Source organism: Leptonotus elevatus, chromosome 19 (genome assembly GCF_054856555.1).
Source record: "Leptonotus elevatus isolate MCC_2025b chromosome 19, RoL_Lele_1.0, whole genome shotgun sequence".
Classification (NCBI taxonomy): domain Eukaryota; kingdom Metazoa; phylum Chordata; class Actinopteri; order Syngnathiformes; family Syngnathidae; genus Leptonotus; species Leptonotus elevatus.
This window is the reverse complement of record NC_141257.1, coordinates 2,520,849-2,535,005: the sequence shown is the minus strand read 5'-3', so window position 1 is coordinate 2,535,005 and position 14,157 is coordinate 2,520,849. Positions and strand designations below refer to the sequence as shown.

At 38.8% G+C, this 14,157-nt stretch overlaps 1 protein-coding gene across 3 annotated transcripts; it reads left to right on the top strand.

The window, feature by feature from the left end:
* Positions 1-610: 610 nt before the first annotated feature.
* Positions 611-13,627, top strand: bmp8a (bone morphogenetic protein 8a). 3 transcript variants are annotated; one of them, XM_086062801.1, is made up of 8 exons: positions 611-2,211; positions 4,366-4,558; positions 12,317-12,465; positions 12,540-12,719; positions 12,803-12,882; positions 12,967-13,077; positions 13,202-13,398; positions 13,477-13,621. In XM_086062801.1, the coding sequence occupies exons 1-7, from the start codon at positions 1,734-1,736 to the stop codon at positions 13,349-13,351; spliced, it is 1,341 nt and encodes a 446-aa protein (XP_085918927.1). In that variant the 5' UTR covers positions 611-1,733; the 3' UTR covers positions 13,352-13,398; positions 13,477-13,621. The 3 variants fall into 3 exon arrangements, with proteins under 3 accessions (XP_085918927.1, XP_085918928.1, XP_085918926.1); XM_086062802.1 differs by having other exon boundaries at positions 4,339-4,558; positions 13,202-13,627; XM_086062800.1 differs by having other exon boundaries at positions 13,202-13,626.
* The last annotated feature ends 530 nt before the right edge of the window (positions 13,628-14,157 follow it).

Genomic DNA, 14,157 nt, shown 5'->3' with positions numbered 1-14,157 from the left:
AGCTTGACTCACTTCTTCCTTGCGCACACACAAACTGCACAAGTTCATTCTTGAAACAGTGGCACATCAAAAAATGATGGGGAAAAAAATATTTGTAGGTTTTAATAATGTAATTTTTTTTTTTAAGAAAAAATGATAAAAAATTAGGGGCGTCGGGCGATTGCAATTTTTAAACGTAATTAATCGCATGACTTCACTAGTTAACTCACGATTAATCACAAATTTTATATCCGTTCTATTACAAAAACAATTCTAGGTTTTTCTACTTTTGTTAACAAAAGTAGAAAAAAATGTGAAACTAATAGAAATAGTTAAAAATATTTTTTGACGTCTATAACTGTCAATGGCAGTGAATGAGTGGGTAGTAGGTGATGTCTGCTCGGTGCTGGATTTCACCTTCCTTTCTTTGATCCTTCCTCGGGTCTCCTGACAACCTCATGACTCTCGCTGGATTCTGAAGTGTTCGGTTCAGGTGAACAATATGGGATTTCTAATAGGTTTTTTGGGGAATTCATGAGGACACACTCACACACACGCACATGCACGTACTCACGCACATACGAAAAAAAGAAGAAAAAGAGAAAAAAAGAGAGAGAGCAATGATGTTGACATGTCAAATCGGTAAGATTACCGAATGAACAATACTGAGCTCTTTCTCTAGAAAAAAAAAAAAAAGAAGATATTCCAGACCCACGAAGAATAAGGCAAACACACGATATAGAGACCATATTAAAAAATATATAAAAAATATCTGCAATATAGTGGAGGTATGAGGTCCACTACCACATTTTGTGGAATTCTGTATGCAAGTTAAAAAAAAAAAAAAAAAAAAAGTCTACATTTGGAAGTGCAAGTTGTGAGTAAACATTCTGTTAAAGATGGACGGGTTGCTGGTGTCCGTATGAAAGGAAGCAGTCATGAGGAGGCGGTCGATGAACTCCTTCCCTCTTAGGGGGGAGGGCTGATGTGGGCGGAACCCGACCAGCGCTCCCTCCTGTTCCTTGAAAATTCAGCTCAGACGCTCCCAACCACGCGCGCGCGCGAAGAAGGTCCAGAAAACGTTTTGTTATTTCTCATTTTCCGCGGATTCCTGTGAGGTCTCCCCCGTTTCGGTCCGAAATGAGCCGGCCCGTCTCCGGTTTCACCGCAAGCTCCTCGGCACCTGCGCTCCTCTCAAATTAAAGTTTGCTGCTTCAAAGCCGGGAGGATCCGCTCCATGCTGATTACGCCCACGCCGGGCTGCCTGCGAAGCGCCAGGAATTCCGCAAGGTCGGAGACGTAAACACTTGAAGGTGAACGTCGGCCAGCTTGCGGGGACGAGGAGGAGAAGACTCGGGAGGATCTGGACCAGGAGCAGTTGAAGATCCAAAGAAAGCATCTTCAGAGTCCATTTTGTGGAGGAGAACCTCAGGAGGAACCGAACTAGAAAAGGTTGGACTAGAGAGAGAGAGAACCTGAGCAGGGTTCGATCTTGTGTTGGAAACCCGAAGAAAGGAGCTGAACATCTACAGGGTCCATCTTGGGGAGGAGAACCTCAGGAGGATCTGGACTGGAGAAGCTTGGATTGAAGAGAGTTAAACATCTCCCACGGGCTCCCTGTTTGTGGAATTATAGAAGGTTGGACTCTTGGGTCGGAACCAGACTCCGGAAGTGAACATCACCTTCAGAAGATTCCCGGGAGGATCAAGACTTCTTTGTGGAGGCTCCAGACTGGCGTACGGTGAACGTCAAGGATGGCGACGTCTCGGCGCCAAAGCAGCAGGCCGCGCTGGGGTGTCCTTAAACTCCTGTCCGAGCACCTGGTCCTGGTCCTGCTTCTGGTCCTGCTCCTTCCGCTGGCCCAGCAGGCCCAGACGGCGCTGCACTCCAGCTTCCGGCGTCTGAGCGGCCGCGAGAAGAAAGAAATGCAGAAAGAGATCTTATCCATCCTGGGCCTGCCGGGTCGGCCCAGACCTCACCCGCCGCTCAGGCCGCCCTCGTCGGCGCCGCTCTTCATGCTGGACCTCTACCACGCCATGGCGGTGGACGGCGAGGACGACCCGGCCTCCGCCAACGACGTCATCAGGCCCGGCGTGGTCCGGCTGAGGGGCGGCGGCGAGCGGAGGGCGGCCGCCGTCCACCGCCCGGCGCTGCCCACCCTCAGCACGCACACGCCGCCGCTCGGCACCGTCGTCAGCGAGGCCGACACCGTCATGAGCTTCGTCAACTTGGGTGAGTGCAAACAGGAAGTGATGGAATGTGATATGTTCACAATGATGTCGTCATGCGTGCCATAATGGATGTCTGTGATCAAATCGACTACAATCGCAGTAGTTTACCGATACCAATATCAGGATACAATCGATTTTGTGAAATATTTTATTTTCTTGGAGTTAGCACGATTTTAAAATAACTTTAGGGTTACAAAGTGTTGTTTTAAAGTACGGTTGGGGTTTCAAAATAGGGTCACAATTTATGAAAGTAGTTTTGGATGATGAATGCAACCCTTAAAATGTGTGACCTTGAGGTTAGCTCAAGTTGACCTCAAGTCGAGTTCGGGTTTTAAACTAAATTTAGGGTTTAAAATTGGGGTTAATGTTCCGAAGTAGGGTCAGTGTTTCGGATGATGGATGCATCTGTGAAAATGCGTGACCTCAAGTTTCAAAGTAGAGGTCGGGTTAAACTCGGGTGTTAAGGTTTCAAATTAGAGTTTGGAACTTGAGTTCATTCGATTTAGGAACCACGCGCGTACAGTCGAGCGACTGTAAACGTTGAGGAGAGAAGTCATGGGCAGAAATATTTTTTTTATCAAGACAAAATAATCGCATGCTTTGCATTTTGTTGTTTTGGCAAATCTTTGCTTTTTTTTTGTTGCCATTTGTGAAATGGCGCGCGTGCGTGCGCTGATGCCTATCGGTCCCAACATAAATATTAGCATGCCCCTGCGGATTGCCTCCTTCCTGCAAGCAGGACAGCTTGGTGGGAAAGCTTCAAGTGGCGTATCACCCCCCCCCCCTCACCCATCACCCCCCCCCCCCTCCCTCACCTCAATGTAATGAAGGCTTTCCCTTTTTCTTTTCAAAAGTGTGTTTTTCCGAAGCAAGTACACACTCTGGAATTTCTCAGTCAACGCTGCAGAAAAAAACATGGTTTGATGTCGCAGCGCGGTCGTGTTGCGCAAACACCGGCCAGGCCCTCCACATTAAAAGCTTCTCACCTGCCGCTGCTCGCCGGCAGGTACGCCGCCTTTCTATTTTGCGCGCGCGATGACCTCATCCGAGCGTGAACCCGGCGCGCACGCCAGGGAACACACAGCTGCGCTCGATTAAAGGGCCCGAATGACACGCACCGGCAGAGAAGCCAGCCGGGTCCGAGTGAGATGAAAATGCGGCTGCGGGCGGCGCGAGCTAAAAATACGGAAAGATACAACGCGGGCCTGCAATTTGTGGCGTGCGTGTGTGCACAGCAGCTGCTGCGGTGCGCGGCACGAAAGTCTCTCTAATTATTGTGTGCGCGCGGGAGGGATGCTCAAGCCATCAGGAGTGCCCACAACTTTGTGTCTCTATTTAACATCCATCCAGGGTATTTGTGTGTGTGTGTGTGTGTGTGTGTGTGTGTGTGTGTGTGTGTGTGTGTGTGTGTGTGTGTGTGTGTGTGTGTGTGTGTGTGTGTGTGTGTGTGTGTGTTGCTGCTTCATTTTTACCTTGATTGTGTCCAATGTGTCGTGTGGCTCTTGGAAAAAAAACTAAAAAAAAAAAAACTGTTGAGATTCCCATCCACTTGAGTGCAATGTTAGTTTACACAACATGGGGGCGTGCATCTGTGGCTCGTAAAGAGGATGCCTCCAGTTGATTTACAGTGTACAATTGACATCCACATTATTTAAACGCAAATATTAAACTAATACGCTATACAGTGATTCGTTTTGTTTGCCCCTTCCCTCTCAATTTGAGGAATTTTTCAGCTTCAACCTCTCATTTAAGAGGTTGCTTGTCTCTTTAAAGAGACGCCCTTCCCGGAAGTATCCCTCTCTTCTGATTGGTCACCCCGAGGAAAGCGCTTCGGTCTACGCCTCCAGTTTATTGAGCAATTTTGAGTTACTTTAGACCGTCATGTTTACTAAATAATGAATAAAAAATACATGTAGGGAAATGTATTGTTTTTACGCAATTTTATTTTCAATTTGACACTCAACCCTAACCCAATCCGCCCTTCCCGGAAGTGTACGGCTCCGATTGGTCGGCGTGTAGGAAATACTTCCGGACACGCTGCGTTTCTGGTAGTTTAGTAAACGCAATGCTGCAATCGTTAAACAAGCGACAAAAGCGACGTGTTTGTATTATAACGATGAATTTCGAGTGCTTTTTTGTTTCTGTCACGTCGCAGTGGAGCAGGAGCGCGACCTGCTGCAGCCTCGTCCTTACTGGAAGGAGTTTCGCTTCGACTTGACTCCTCTGCCGCAGGGAGAGACGGTGACGGCGGCCGAGTTCCGCATCTACAAGACGCTGACGCTCGGCCAGCGGGCCAACAGAACCCTGCACATCTCCGTGTACGAGATCCAGAAGGACAACAGGCACAGGTAAGGTACCGTGTTCCTCTTTAATGACTGACAGAGTGTCGTTAAAAAAAAAAAAAGGAAACAAAAACGCCTTACTATATACATGGCCGTGTTTTTTTTATGAAAAAGCGCCTTACTATATACATGGTCGTTAAAAAAAAAAAAAAAGTAAAACAAAAACGCCTAACCATACATGGTCGTGTTTTTTATGAAAAAAAAACGCCTTACTATAAATGGTCGTTTAAAAAAATAATAATAATAAACAAAAACGCCTTGGCCGTGTTTTTTATGAAAAAAAACGCTTTACTATACATGGTCGTGTTTTTTATGAAAAAAAACGCCTTACTATATACATGGCCGTGTTTTTTTTATGAAAAAAACGCCTTACTATATATACATGGTCGTTTAAAAAAAAAAAAAAAAGTAAACAAAAACGCCTTGGCCGTGTTTTTTATGAAAAAAAACGCTTTACTATACATGGTCGTGTTTTTTATGAAAAAAAACGCCTTACTATATACATGGCCGTGTTTTTTATGAAAAAAAACGCCTTACTATATACATGGCCGTGTTTTTTATGAAAAAGTGCCTTATATATACATGGTCGTTTAAAAAAAAAAAAAAAGTAAAACAAACGCCTAACCATACTCATGGTCGTGTTTTTTATGAAAAAAACGCTTTACTATATACATGGTCGTTTAAAAAAAAAAAGTAAACAAAAACGCCTTACTATATATATACATGGCCGTGTTTTTTATGAAAAAGCGCCTTATACATGGTCGTTTAAAAAAAAAAAAAGGAAACAAAAACGCCTTACTATATACATGGCCGTGTTTTTTTATGAAAAAAACGCCATGGTCGTTTAAAAAAAAAAAATAAGTAAACAAACGCCTTGGTCGTGTTTTTTATGAAAAAAAAAACGGCTTACTATGGTCGCTTAAAAAAAAAAAGGGAAACAAAAACGCCTTACTATATACATGGCCGTGTTTTTTATGAAAAAAACGCCTTACTATATACATGGCCGTGTTTTTTATGAAAAAAAAACGCCTTACTATGGTCGCTTAAAAAAAAAAAAGGGAAACAAAAACGCCTTACTATATACATGGCCGTGTTTTTTATGAAAAAAAAACGCCTTACTATGGTCGCTTAAAAAAAAAAAAGGGAAACAAAAACGCCTTACTATATACATGGCCGTGTTTTTTATGAAAAAAACGCCTTACTATATACATGGCCGTGTTTTTTATGAAAAAAAAACGCCTTACTATGGTCGTTTAAAAAAAAAAAACAAGAAACAAAAACGCCTTACTTTATACATGGCCGTGTTTTTTATGAAAAAAAAACGCCTTACTATGGTCGTTTAAAAAAAAAAAAAAAAGAAACAAAAACGCCTTACTATATACATGGCCGTGTTTTTTATGAAAAAAACGCCTTACTATATACATGGCCGTGTTTTTTATGAAAAAAAAACGCCTTACTATGGTCGCTTAAAAAAAAAAAAGGGAAACAAAAACGCCTTACTATATACATGGCCGTGTTTTTTATGAAAAAAACGCCTTACTATATACATGGCCGTGTTTTTTATGAAAAAAAAACGCCTTACTATGGTCGTTTAAAAAAAAAAAACAAGAAACAAAAACGCCTTACTTTATACATGGCCGTGTTTTTTATGAAAAAAAAACGCCTTACTATGGTCGTTTAAAAAAAAAAAACAAGAAACAAAAACGCCTTACTATATACATGGCCGTGTTTTTTATGAAAAAAATGCCTTACTATATACATGGTCGTTTAGAAAAAAAAAAAGTAAACAAAAACGCCTTGGCCGTGTTTTTTATGAAAAAACGCCTTACTATAAATGGTCGTTTAAAAAAATAATAATAATAAACAAAAACGCCTTGGCTGTGTTTTTTATGAAAAAAAAAACGCTTTACTATACATGGTCGTGTTTTTTATGAAAAAAACGCCTTACTATATACATGGCCGTGTTTTTTTATGAAAAAAACGCCTTACTATACATGGTCGTTTAAAAAAAAAAAATAAGCAAACAAAAACGCCTTGGTCGTGTTTTTTATGAAAAAAAACGCCTTACTATATACATGGCCGTGTTTTTTATGAAAAAGCGCCTTATATATACATGGTCGTTTAAAAAAAAAGAAAAGTAAAACAAACGCCTAACCATACTCATGGTCGTGTTTTTTATGAAAAAAACGCTTTACTATATACATGGTCGTTTAAAAAAAAAAAAGTAAACAAAAACGCCTTACTATATACATGGCCGTGTTTTTTTATGAAAAAAACGCCTTACATGGTCGTTTAAAAAAAAAAATAAGTAAACAAACGCCTTGGTCGGGTTTTTTATGAAAAAAAAAACGCCTTACTATGGTCGCAAAAAAAAAAAGGGAAACAAAAACGCCTTACTATATACATGGCCGTGTTTTTTATGAAAAAAACGCCTTACTATATACATGGCCGTGTTTTTTATGAAAAAAAAACGCCTTACTATGGTCGCTTAAAAAAAAAAAAAGGGAAACAAAAACGCCTTACTATATACATGGCCGTGTTTTTTATGAAAAAAAACGCCTTACTATATACATGGCCGTGTTTTTTATGAAAAAGCGCCTTATATATACATGGTCGTTTAAAAAAAAAAAAAGTAAAACAAACGCCTAACCATACTCATGGTCGTGTTTTTTATGAAAAAAACGCTTTACTATATACATGGTCGTTTAAAAAAAAAAAGTAAACAAAAACGCCTTACTATATACATGGCCGTGTTTTTTTATGAAAAAAACGCCTTACATGGTCGTTTAAAAAAAAAAATAAGTAAACAAACGCCTTGGTCGGGTTTTTTATGAAAAAAAAAACGCCTTACTATGGTCGCAAAAAAAAAAAAGGGAAACAAAAACGCCTTACTATATACATGGCCATGTTTTTTATGAAAAAAACGCCTTACTATATACATGGCCGTGTTTTTTATGAAAAAAAAACGCCTTACTATGGTCGCTTAAAAAAAAAAAGGGAAACAAAAACGCCTTACTATATACATGGCCGTGTTTTTTATGAAAAAAAACGCCTTACTATGGTCGTTTAAAAAAAAAAAACAAGAAACAAAAACGCCTTACTATATACATGGCCGTGTTTTTTATGAAAAAAATGCCTTACTATATACATGGTCGTTTAGAAAAAAAAAAAGTAAACAAAAACGCCTTGGCCGTGTTTTTTATGAAAAAATGCCTTATTATACATGGTCGTGTTTTTTTATGAAAAAAACGCCTTACTATATACATGGCCGTGTTTTTTATGAAAAAGCGCCTTAAAAAAAGAAAAGAAAAATAAGTAAACAAAAACGCCTTACTATATACATGGCCGTGTTTTTTATGAAAAAAAACGCCTTACTATATACATGGTCGTGTTTTTTATGAAAAAAACGCCTTACTATACATGGTCATTTTAAAAAAAAAAAAAAGGAAACAAAAACGCCTTACTATATACATGGCCGTGTTTTTTATGAAAAAAAACGCCTTACTATACATGGTCGTTTAAAAAAAAAAAAAAGTAAACAAAAACGCCTTGGTCGTGTTTTTTATGAAAAAAAACGCCTTACTATATACATGGTCGTTAAAATAAAAAAAAAAGGAAACAAAAACGCCTTACTATATACATGGTCGTGTTTTTTATGAAAAAAAACGCCTTATATACCTGGTCGTAAAAAAAAAAAAAAAAGTTAACAAAAACGCCTTACCATACATGGTCGTGTTTTTTATGAAAAAAACCACCTTACGATACATGGTCGTAAATTTTTTTATAATAATAAGTAAACAAAAACGCCTTACTATATATACATGGTCGTGTTTTTTATGAAAAAAACGCCTTACTGTGTTCGCTTAAAAAAAAAAAGGGAAACAAAAACGCCTTACTATATACATGGCCGTGTTTTTTATGAAAAAAAACGCCTTACTATAGTCGTTAAAAAAAAAAGAAGAAAGAAACAAAAACGCCTTACCATATACATGGCCGTGTTTTTTATGAAAAAGCGCCTTAAAAAAAGAAAAGAAAAATAAGTAAACAAAAACGCCTTACTATATACATGGCCGTGTTTTTTATGAAAAAAACGCCTTACTATATACATGGTCGTGTTTTTTATGAAAAAAAACGCCTTACTATACATGGTCGTTTAAAAAAATATATAAAAAATAAGGAAACAAAAACGCCTTACTATATACATGGCTGTGTTTTTTTATGAAAAAAACGCCTTACTATATATACATGGTCGTTTAAAAAAAAAAAATAAGTAAACAAACGCCTTGGTCGGGTTTTTTATGAAAAAAAAAACGCCTTACTATGGTCGCTAAAAAAAAAAAAGGGAAACAAAAACGCCTTACTATATACATGGCCGTGTTTTTTATGAAAAAAACGCCTTACTATATACATGGCCGTGTTTTTTATGAAAAAAAAACGCCTTACTATGGTCGCTTAAAAAAAAAAAGGGAAACAAAAACGCCTTACTATATACATGGCCGTGTTTTTTATGAAAAAAACGCCTTATATACATGGCCGTGTTTTTTATGAAAAAAAACGCCTTACTATGGTCGTTTAAAAAAAAAAACAAGAAACAAAAACGCCTTACTATATACATGGCCGTGTTTTTTATGAAAAAAATGCCTTACTATATACATGGTCGTTTAGAAAAAAAAAAAGTAAACAAAAACGCCTTGGCCGTGTTTTTTATGAAAAAACGCCTTATTATACATGGTCGTGTTTTTTTATGAAAAAAAACGCCTTACTATATACATGGCCGTGTTTTTTATGAAAAAGCGCCTTAAAAAAAGAAAAGAAAAATAAGTAAACAAAAACGCCTTACTATATACATGGCCGTGTTTTTTATGAAAAAAAACGCCTTACTATATATACATGGTCGTGTTTTTTATGAAAAAAACGCCTTACTCTATACATGGTCATTTAAAAAAAAAAAAGGAAACAAAAACGCCTTACTATATACATGGCCGTGTTTTTTTTATGAAAAAAACGCCTTACTATATACATGGCCGTGTTTTTTATGAAAAAAAAACGCCTTACTATGGTCGTTTAAAAAAAATAAATAAGTAAACAAACGCCTTGGTCGGGTTTTTTATGAAAAAAAAAACGCCTTACTATGGTCGCAAAAAAAAAAAAAAAGGGAAACAAAAACGCCTTACTATATACATGGCCGTGTTTTTTATGAAAAAAACGCCTTACTATATACATGGCCGTGTTTTTTATGAAAAAAAAACGCCTTACTATGGTCGCTTAAAAAAAAAAAAGGGAAACAAAAACGCCTTACTATATACATGGCCGTGTTTTTTATGAAAAAAACGCCTTACTATATACATGGCCGTGTTTTTTATGAAAAAAAAACGCCTTACTATGGTCGTTTAAAAAAAAAAAACGCCTTACTATATACATGGCCGTGTTTTTTATGAAAAAAATGCCTTACTATATACATGGTCGTTTAGAAAAAAAAAAAGTAAACAAAAACGCCTTGGCCGTGTTTTTTATGAAAAAACGCCTTATTATACATGGTCGTGTTTTTTTATGAAAAAAACGCCTTACTATATACATGGCCGTGTTTTTTATGAAAAAGCGCCTTAAAAAAAGAAAAGAAAAATAAGTAAACAAAAACGCCTTACTATATACATGGCCGTGTTTTTTATGAAAAAAAACGCCTTACTATATACATGGTCGTGTTTTTTATGAAAAAAACGCCTTACTATACATGGTCATTTTAAAAAAAAAAAAAGGAAACAAAAACGCCTTACTATATACATGGCCGTGTTTTTTATGAAAAAAAACGCCTTACTATACATGGTCGTTTAAAAAAAAAAAAAAGTAAACAAAAACGCCTTGGTCGTGTTTTTTATGAAAAAAAAACGCCTTACTATATACATGGTCGTTAAAATAAAAAAAAAAGGAAACAAAAACGCCTTACTATATACATGGTCGTGTTTTTTATGAAAAAAAACGCCTTATATACCTGGTCGTAAAAAAAAAAAGTTAACAAAAACGCCTTACCATACATGGTCGTGTTTTTTATGAAAAAAACCACCTTACGATACATGGTCGTAATTTTTTTTATAATAATAAGTAAACAAAAACGCCTTACTATATATACATGGTCGTGTTTTTTATGAAAAAAACGCCTTACTGTGTTCGCTTAAAAAAAAAAGGGAAACAAAAACGCCTTACTATATACATGGCCGTGTTTTTTATGAAAAAAAACGCCTTACTATAGTCGTTAAAAAAAAAAGAAGAAAGAAACAAAAACGCCTTACCATATACATGGCCGTGTTTTTTATGAAAAAGCGCCTTAAAAAAAGAAAAGAAAAATAAGTAAACAAAAACGCCTTACTATATACATGGCCGTGTTTTTTATGAAAAAAACGCCTTACTATATACATGGCCGTGTTTTTTATGAAAAAAACGCCTTACTATATACATGGCCGTGTTTTTTATGAAAAAAAAACGCCTTACTATGGTCGTTTAAAAAAAAAAAACAAGAAACAAAAACGCCTTACTATATACATGGCCGTGTTTTTTATGAAAAAAATGCCTTACTATATACATGGTCGTTTAGAAAAAAAAAAAGTAAACAAAAACGCCTTGGCCGTGTTTTTTATGAAAAAACGCCTTATTATACATGGTCGTGTTTTTTTATGAAAAAAACGCCTTACTATATACATGGCCGTGTTTTTTATGAAAAAGCGCCTTAAAAAAAGAAAAGAAAAATAAGTAAACAAAAACGCCTTACTATATACATGGCCGTGTTTTTTATGAAAAAAACGCCTTACTATATACATGGTCGTGTTTTTTATGAAAAAAAACGCCTTACTATACATGGTCGTTTAAAAAAATATATAAAAAATAAGGAAACAAAAACATCTTACTATATACATGGCCGTGTTTTATTATGAAAAAAACGCCTTATATATACATGGTCGTTTAAAAAATAAAAAAAAGTAAAACAAACGCCTAACCATACTCATGGTCGTGTTTTTTATGAAAAAAACGCTTTACTATATACATGGTCGTTTAAAAAAAAAAGGAAACAAAAACGCCTTACTATATACATGGCCGTGTTTTTTTATGAAAAAAACGCCTTACTATATACATGGTCGTTTAAAAAAAAAAGGAAACAAAAACGCCTTACTATATACATGGTCGTGTTTTTTATGAAAAAAAGGCCTTACTATGGTCGTTTAAAAAAAAAGGAAACAAAAACGCCTTACTATATGGTCATGTTTTTTATGAAAAAAACGCCTTTTATGAAAAAGCGCCTTACGATACATGGTCGTAAAAAAAATTATAATAATAAGTAAACAAAAACGCCTTACTATACATGGCCGTGTTTTTTATGAAAAAAATGCCTTTTATGAAAAAGCGCCTTACTATATACATGGTCGTAAAAAAAATTAAAAAAAAGGAAACAAAAACGCCTTACCATACATGGTCGTGTTTTTTTATGGAAAAAACGCCTTACTATATACATGGCCGTGTTTTTTATGAAAGAAACGCTTTACTGGTCGTAAAAAAAAAAAAAAAAAAAGGAAACAAACGCCTTACATGGTCGTTAAAAAAAATACAATACCAAAAAAACGGCTTACTATATATACATGGTCATACAAAAGTTTTGTTCAAGAAATTAAAGTTATAGGTACGCGATTAACTTTTTTGGTATAGCGTAATTCTGTGCACATTTTTTTTTTACTTCATTGACCTGTACTTGTTATTGTTGACATATGTTGTTTTCAGGGAGCCCGAACTGGTGCTGTTGGACATGCAGTCGGTCCCTGCGGGTCAAGAAGGCTGGTTGGCCTTCGACGTCACCTCGGCATCCAACCACTGGCTTCTTCACCCCCGCAGCAACTTGGGCATCCGCCTCTACGTGGAGACCGAGGAGGGTCCGCGACCGCTTTTTACCGCCGCGGTTATTCTTTATGCCCGATGTCCGCCGTGACTGTCGTTGCCTTTCCAGATCGCTCGCTGTCGGCCGCCTGGATCGGGCTGGTGGGCCGCAGGGGTCCTCGCTCCAAGCAGCCCTTCATGGTGACCTTCTTCCGCGAGAGCCAGATCCCCTGCCGGCCCCCGCGCGCGGTCAAGACGCACCCCCGCAGGAAGAAGCCCAAATACGACCTCCCCGTGCCCAGCATCCACAGTTGAGTCGGCTTTTCACCCAACTTTGAACAAATCCTGCTGAATCGCCGACGTTGATTTCCAAACCCATCTGGTCCCGCTCAGATCGAAGTCCCGTCAACAGCGGCGGCCAGCCGTGTAAAAAACACGAACTCTACGTCAGCTTCAGCGACCTGGGATGGAAGGTCGGTGGCACTTTCAATGGCATGTTTGTGACGACAAGTCACATCTTCTTCTCTTTCTCTCTGTGTCCTGTTTTTTTTGGCCAGGACTGGGTTCTGGCCCCCACAGGCTACTCGGCGTACTACTGCCACGGCGAGTGTTTCTACCCTCTCGGTGCCTGCATGAACGCCACCAACCACGCCCTCATCCAGCAAGTAGTCAGTAGCAGCACTTTTTTTTTTTTTTTATTCATTCATGACACACACACACACACACACAAAAATATGCATATTCCACTTGGATGGCATTTCACAATGAAAGTACAAAGTTTTTGTGCGGCAGGTGCACCTGCTGAAGCCCGACGAGGTGCCCAAGGCGTGCTGCGCGCCCACCAAGCTCAGTCCCATCTCGGTGCTCTTCTACGACGACAACAACAACGTGATCCTCAAGAAGCACCGCAACATGGTGGTCAAGACCTGCGGCTGCTTATGAGTGGGGGCCGGCGGCCATCTTGGGCGGAGAAGCAACCGACGCAAGAGGTGTTTTATTACAAGATGCGCACGTTTATTTGGTCACGACAGTTGAGTTGAGCGGTTTCTTTTTTTTCTCTTCAACAGGCAACGGGGCCTTTGGACAACGCCACCACTTCCTGAAATAGGTACGGTGGCGTCATTTCAGGTCTTTCGCGATTGGACGATCTGATTTATCCAGGTGTGCCTGACCTCAGTGGCCACACACACCTGGATTAATCAGTTTGTCCGATCACGACCGACAGGAAATGAAGTCGCGGTATTGAGTTCAGGAAGTAATGGATTTGTGCGGAGAATCCATTGAAAAGGAGGAAGTGAAACAAACACTTTGAATTTGTGAACTTGCTTGTGCAGCACGATTGGCAACAAGTTCACAAATTCAAAGTGTTTGTTTCACTTCCTCCTTTTCAATGGATCCTCCCTGCACAAATCCATTACTTCCTGAACTCAATACCGCGACTTCATTTCCTGTCGTTCGTGATCGGACAAACTGATTAATCCAGCTGTGTGTGGCCTCAGTCGTCAGGCACACCTGGATTAATCAGGTTGTCCAATCATGAAAGACAGGAAATGACGACGCGGCACCGAGTTCAGGAAGTAGCGGCGTTGTCCAAAGGGTCCATTGGGAGGGAGGGTGGGCAACAGGAGCCCACTGGGCTGAAGAGGGGAGGGGCCAGCATGAGCCTACATGGCTGAAGCGGGGGGGGGGGAGGAACACTAAGAATTTGAAAACTTGTTGCCAGTCATTCTGCCAAAGAATTCCTGACA

Bases quoted from the DNA above. Each gene is read 5' to 3' on its own strand.
- bmp8a (XM_086062802.1), top strand. From the start codon at position 1,734: ATGGCGACGTCTCGGCGCCAAAGCAGCAGGCCGCGCTGGGGTGTCCTT. The intron at 12,466-12,539 runs GTCCGCGACCGC...TTGCCTTTCCAG, and splicing joins CTACGTGGAGACCGAGGAGG to ATCGCTCGCTGTCGGCCGCC. The intron at 13,078-13,201 runs GTCAGTAGCAGC...TTTGTGCGGCAG, and splicing joins ACGCCCTCATCCAGCAAGTA to GTGCACCTGCTGAAGCCCGA.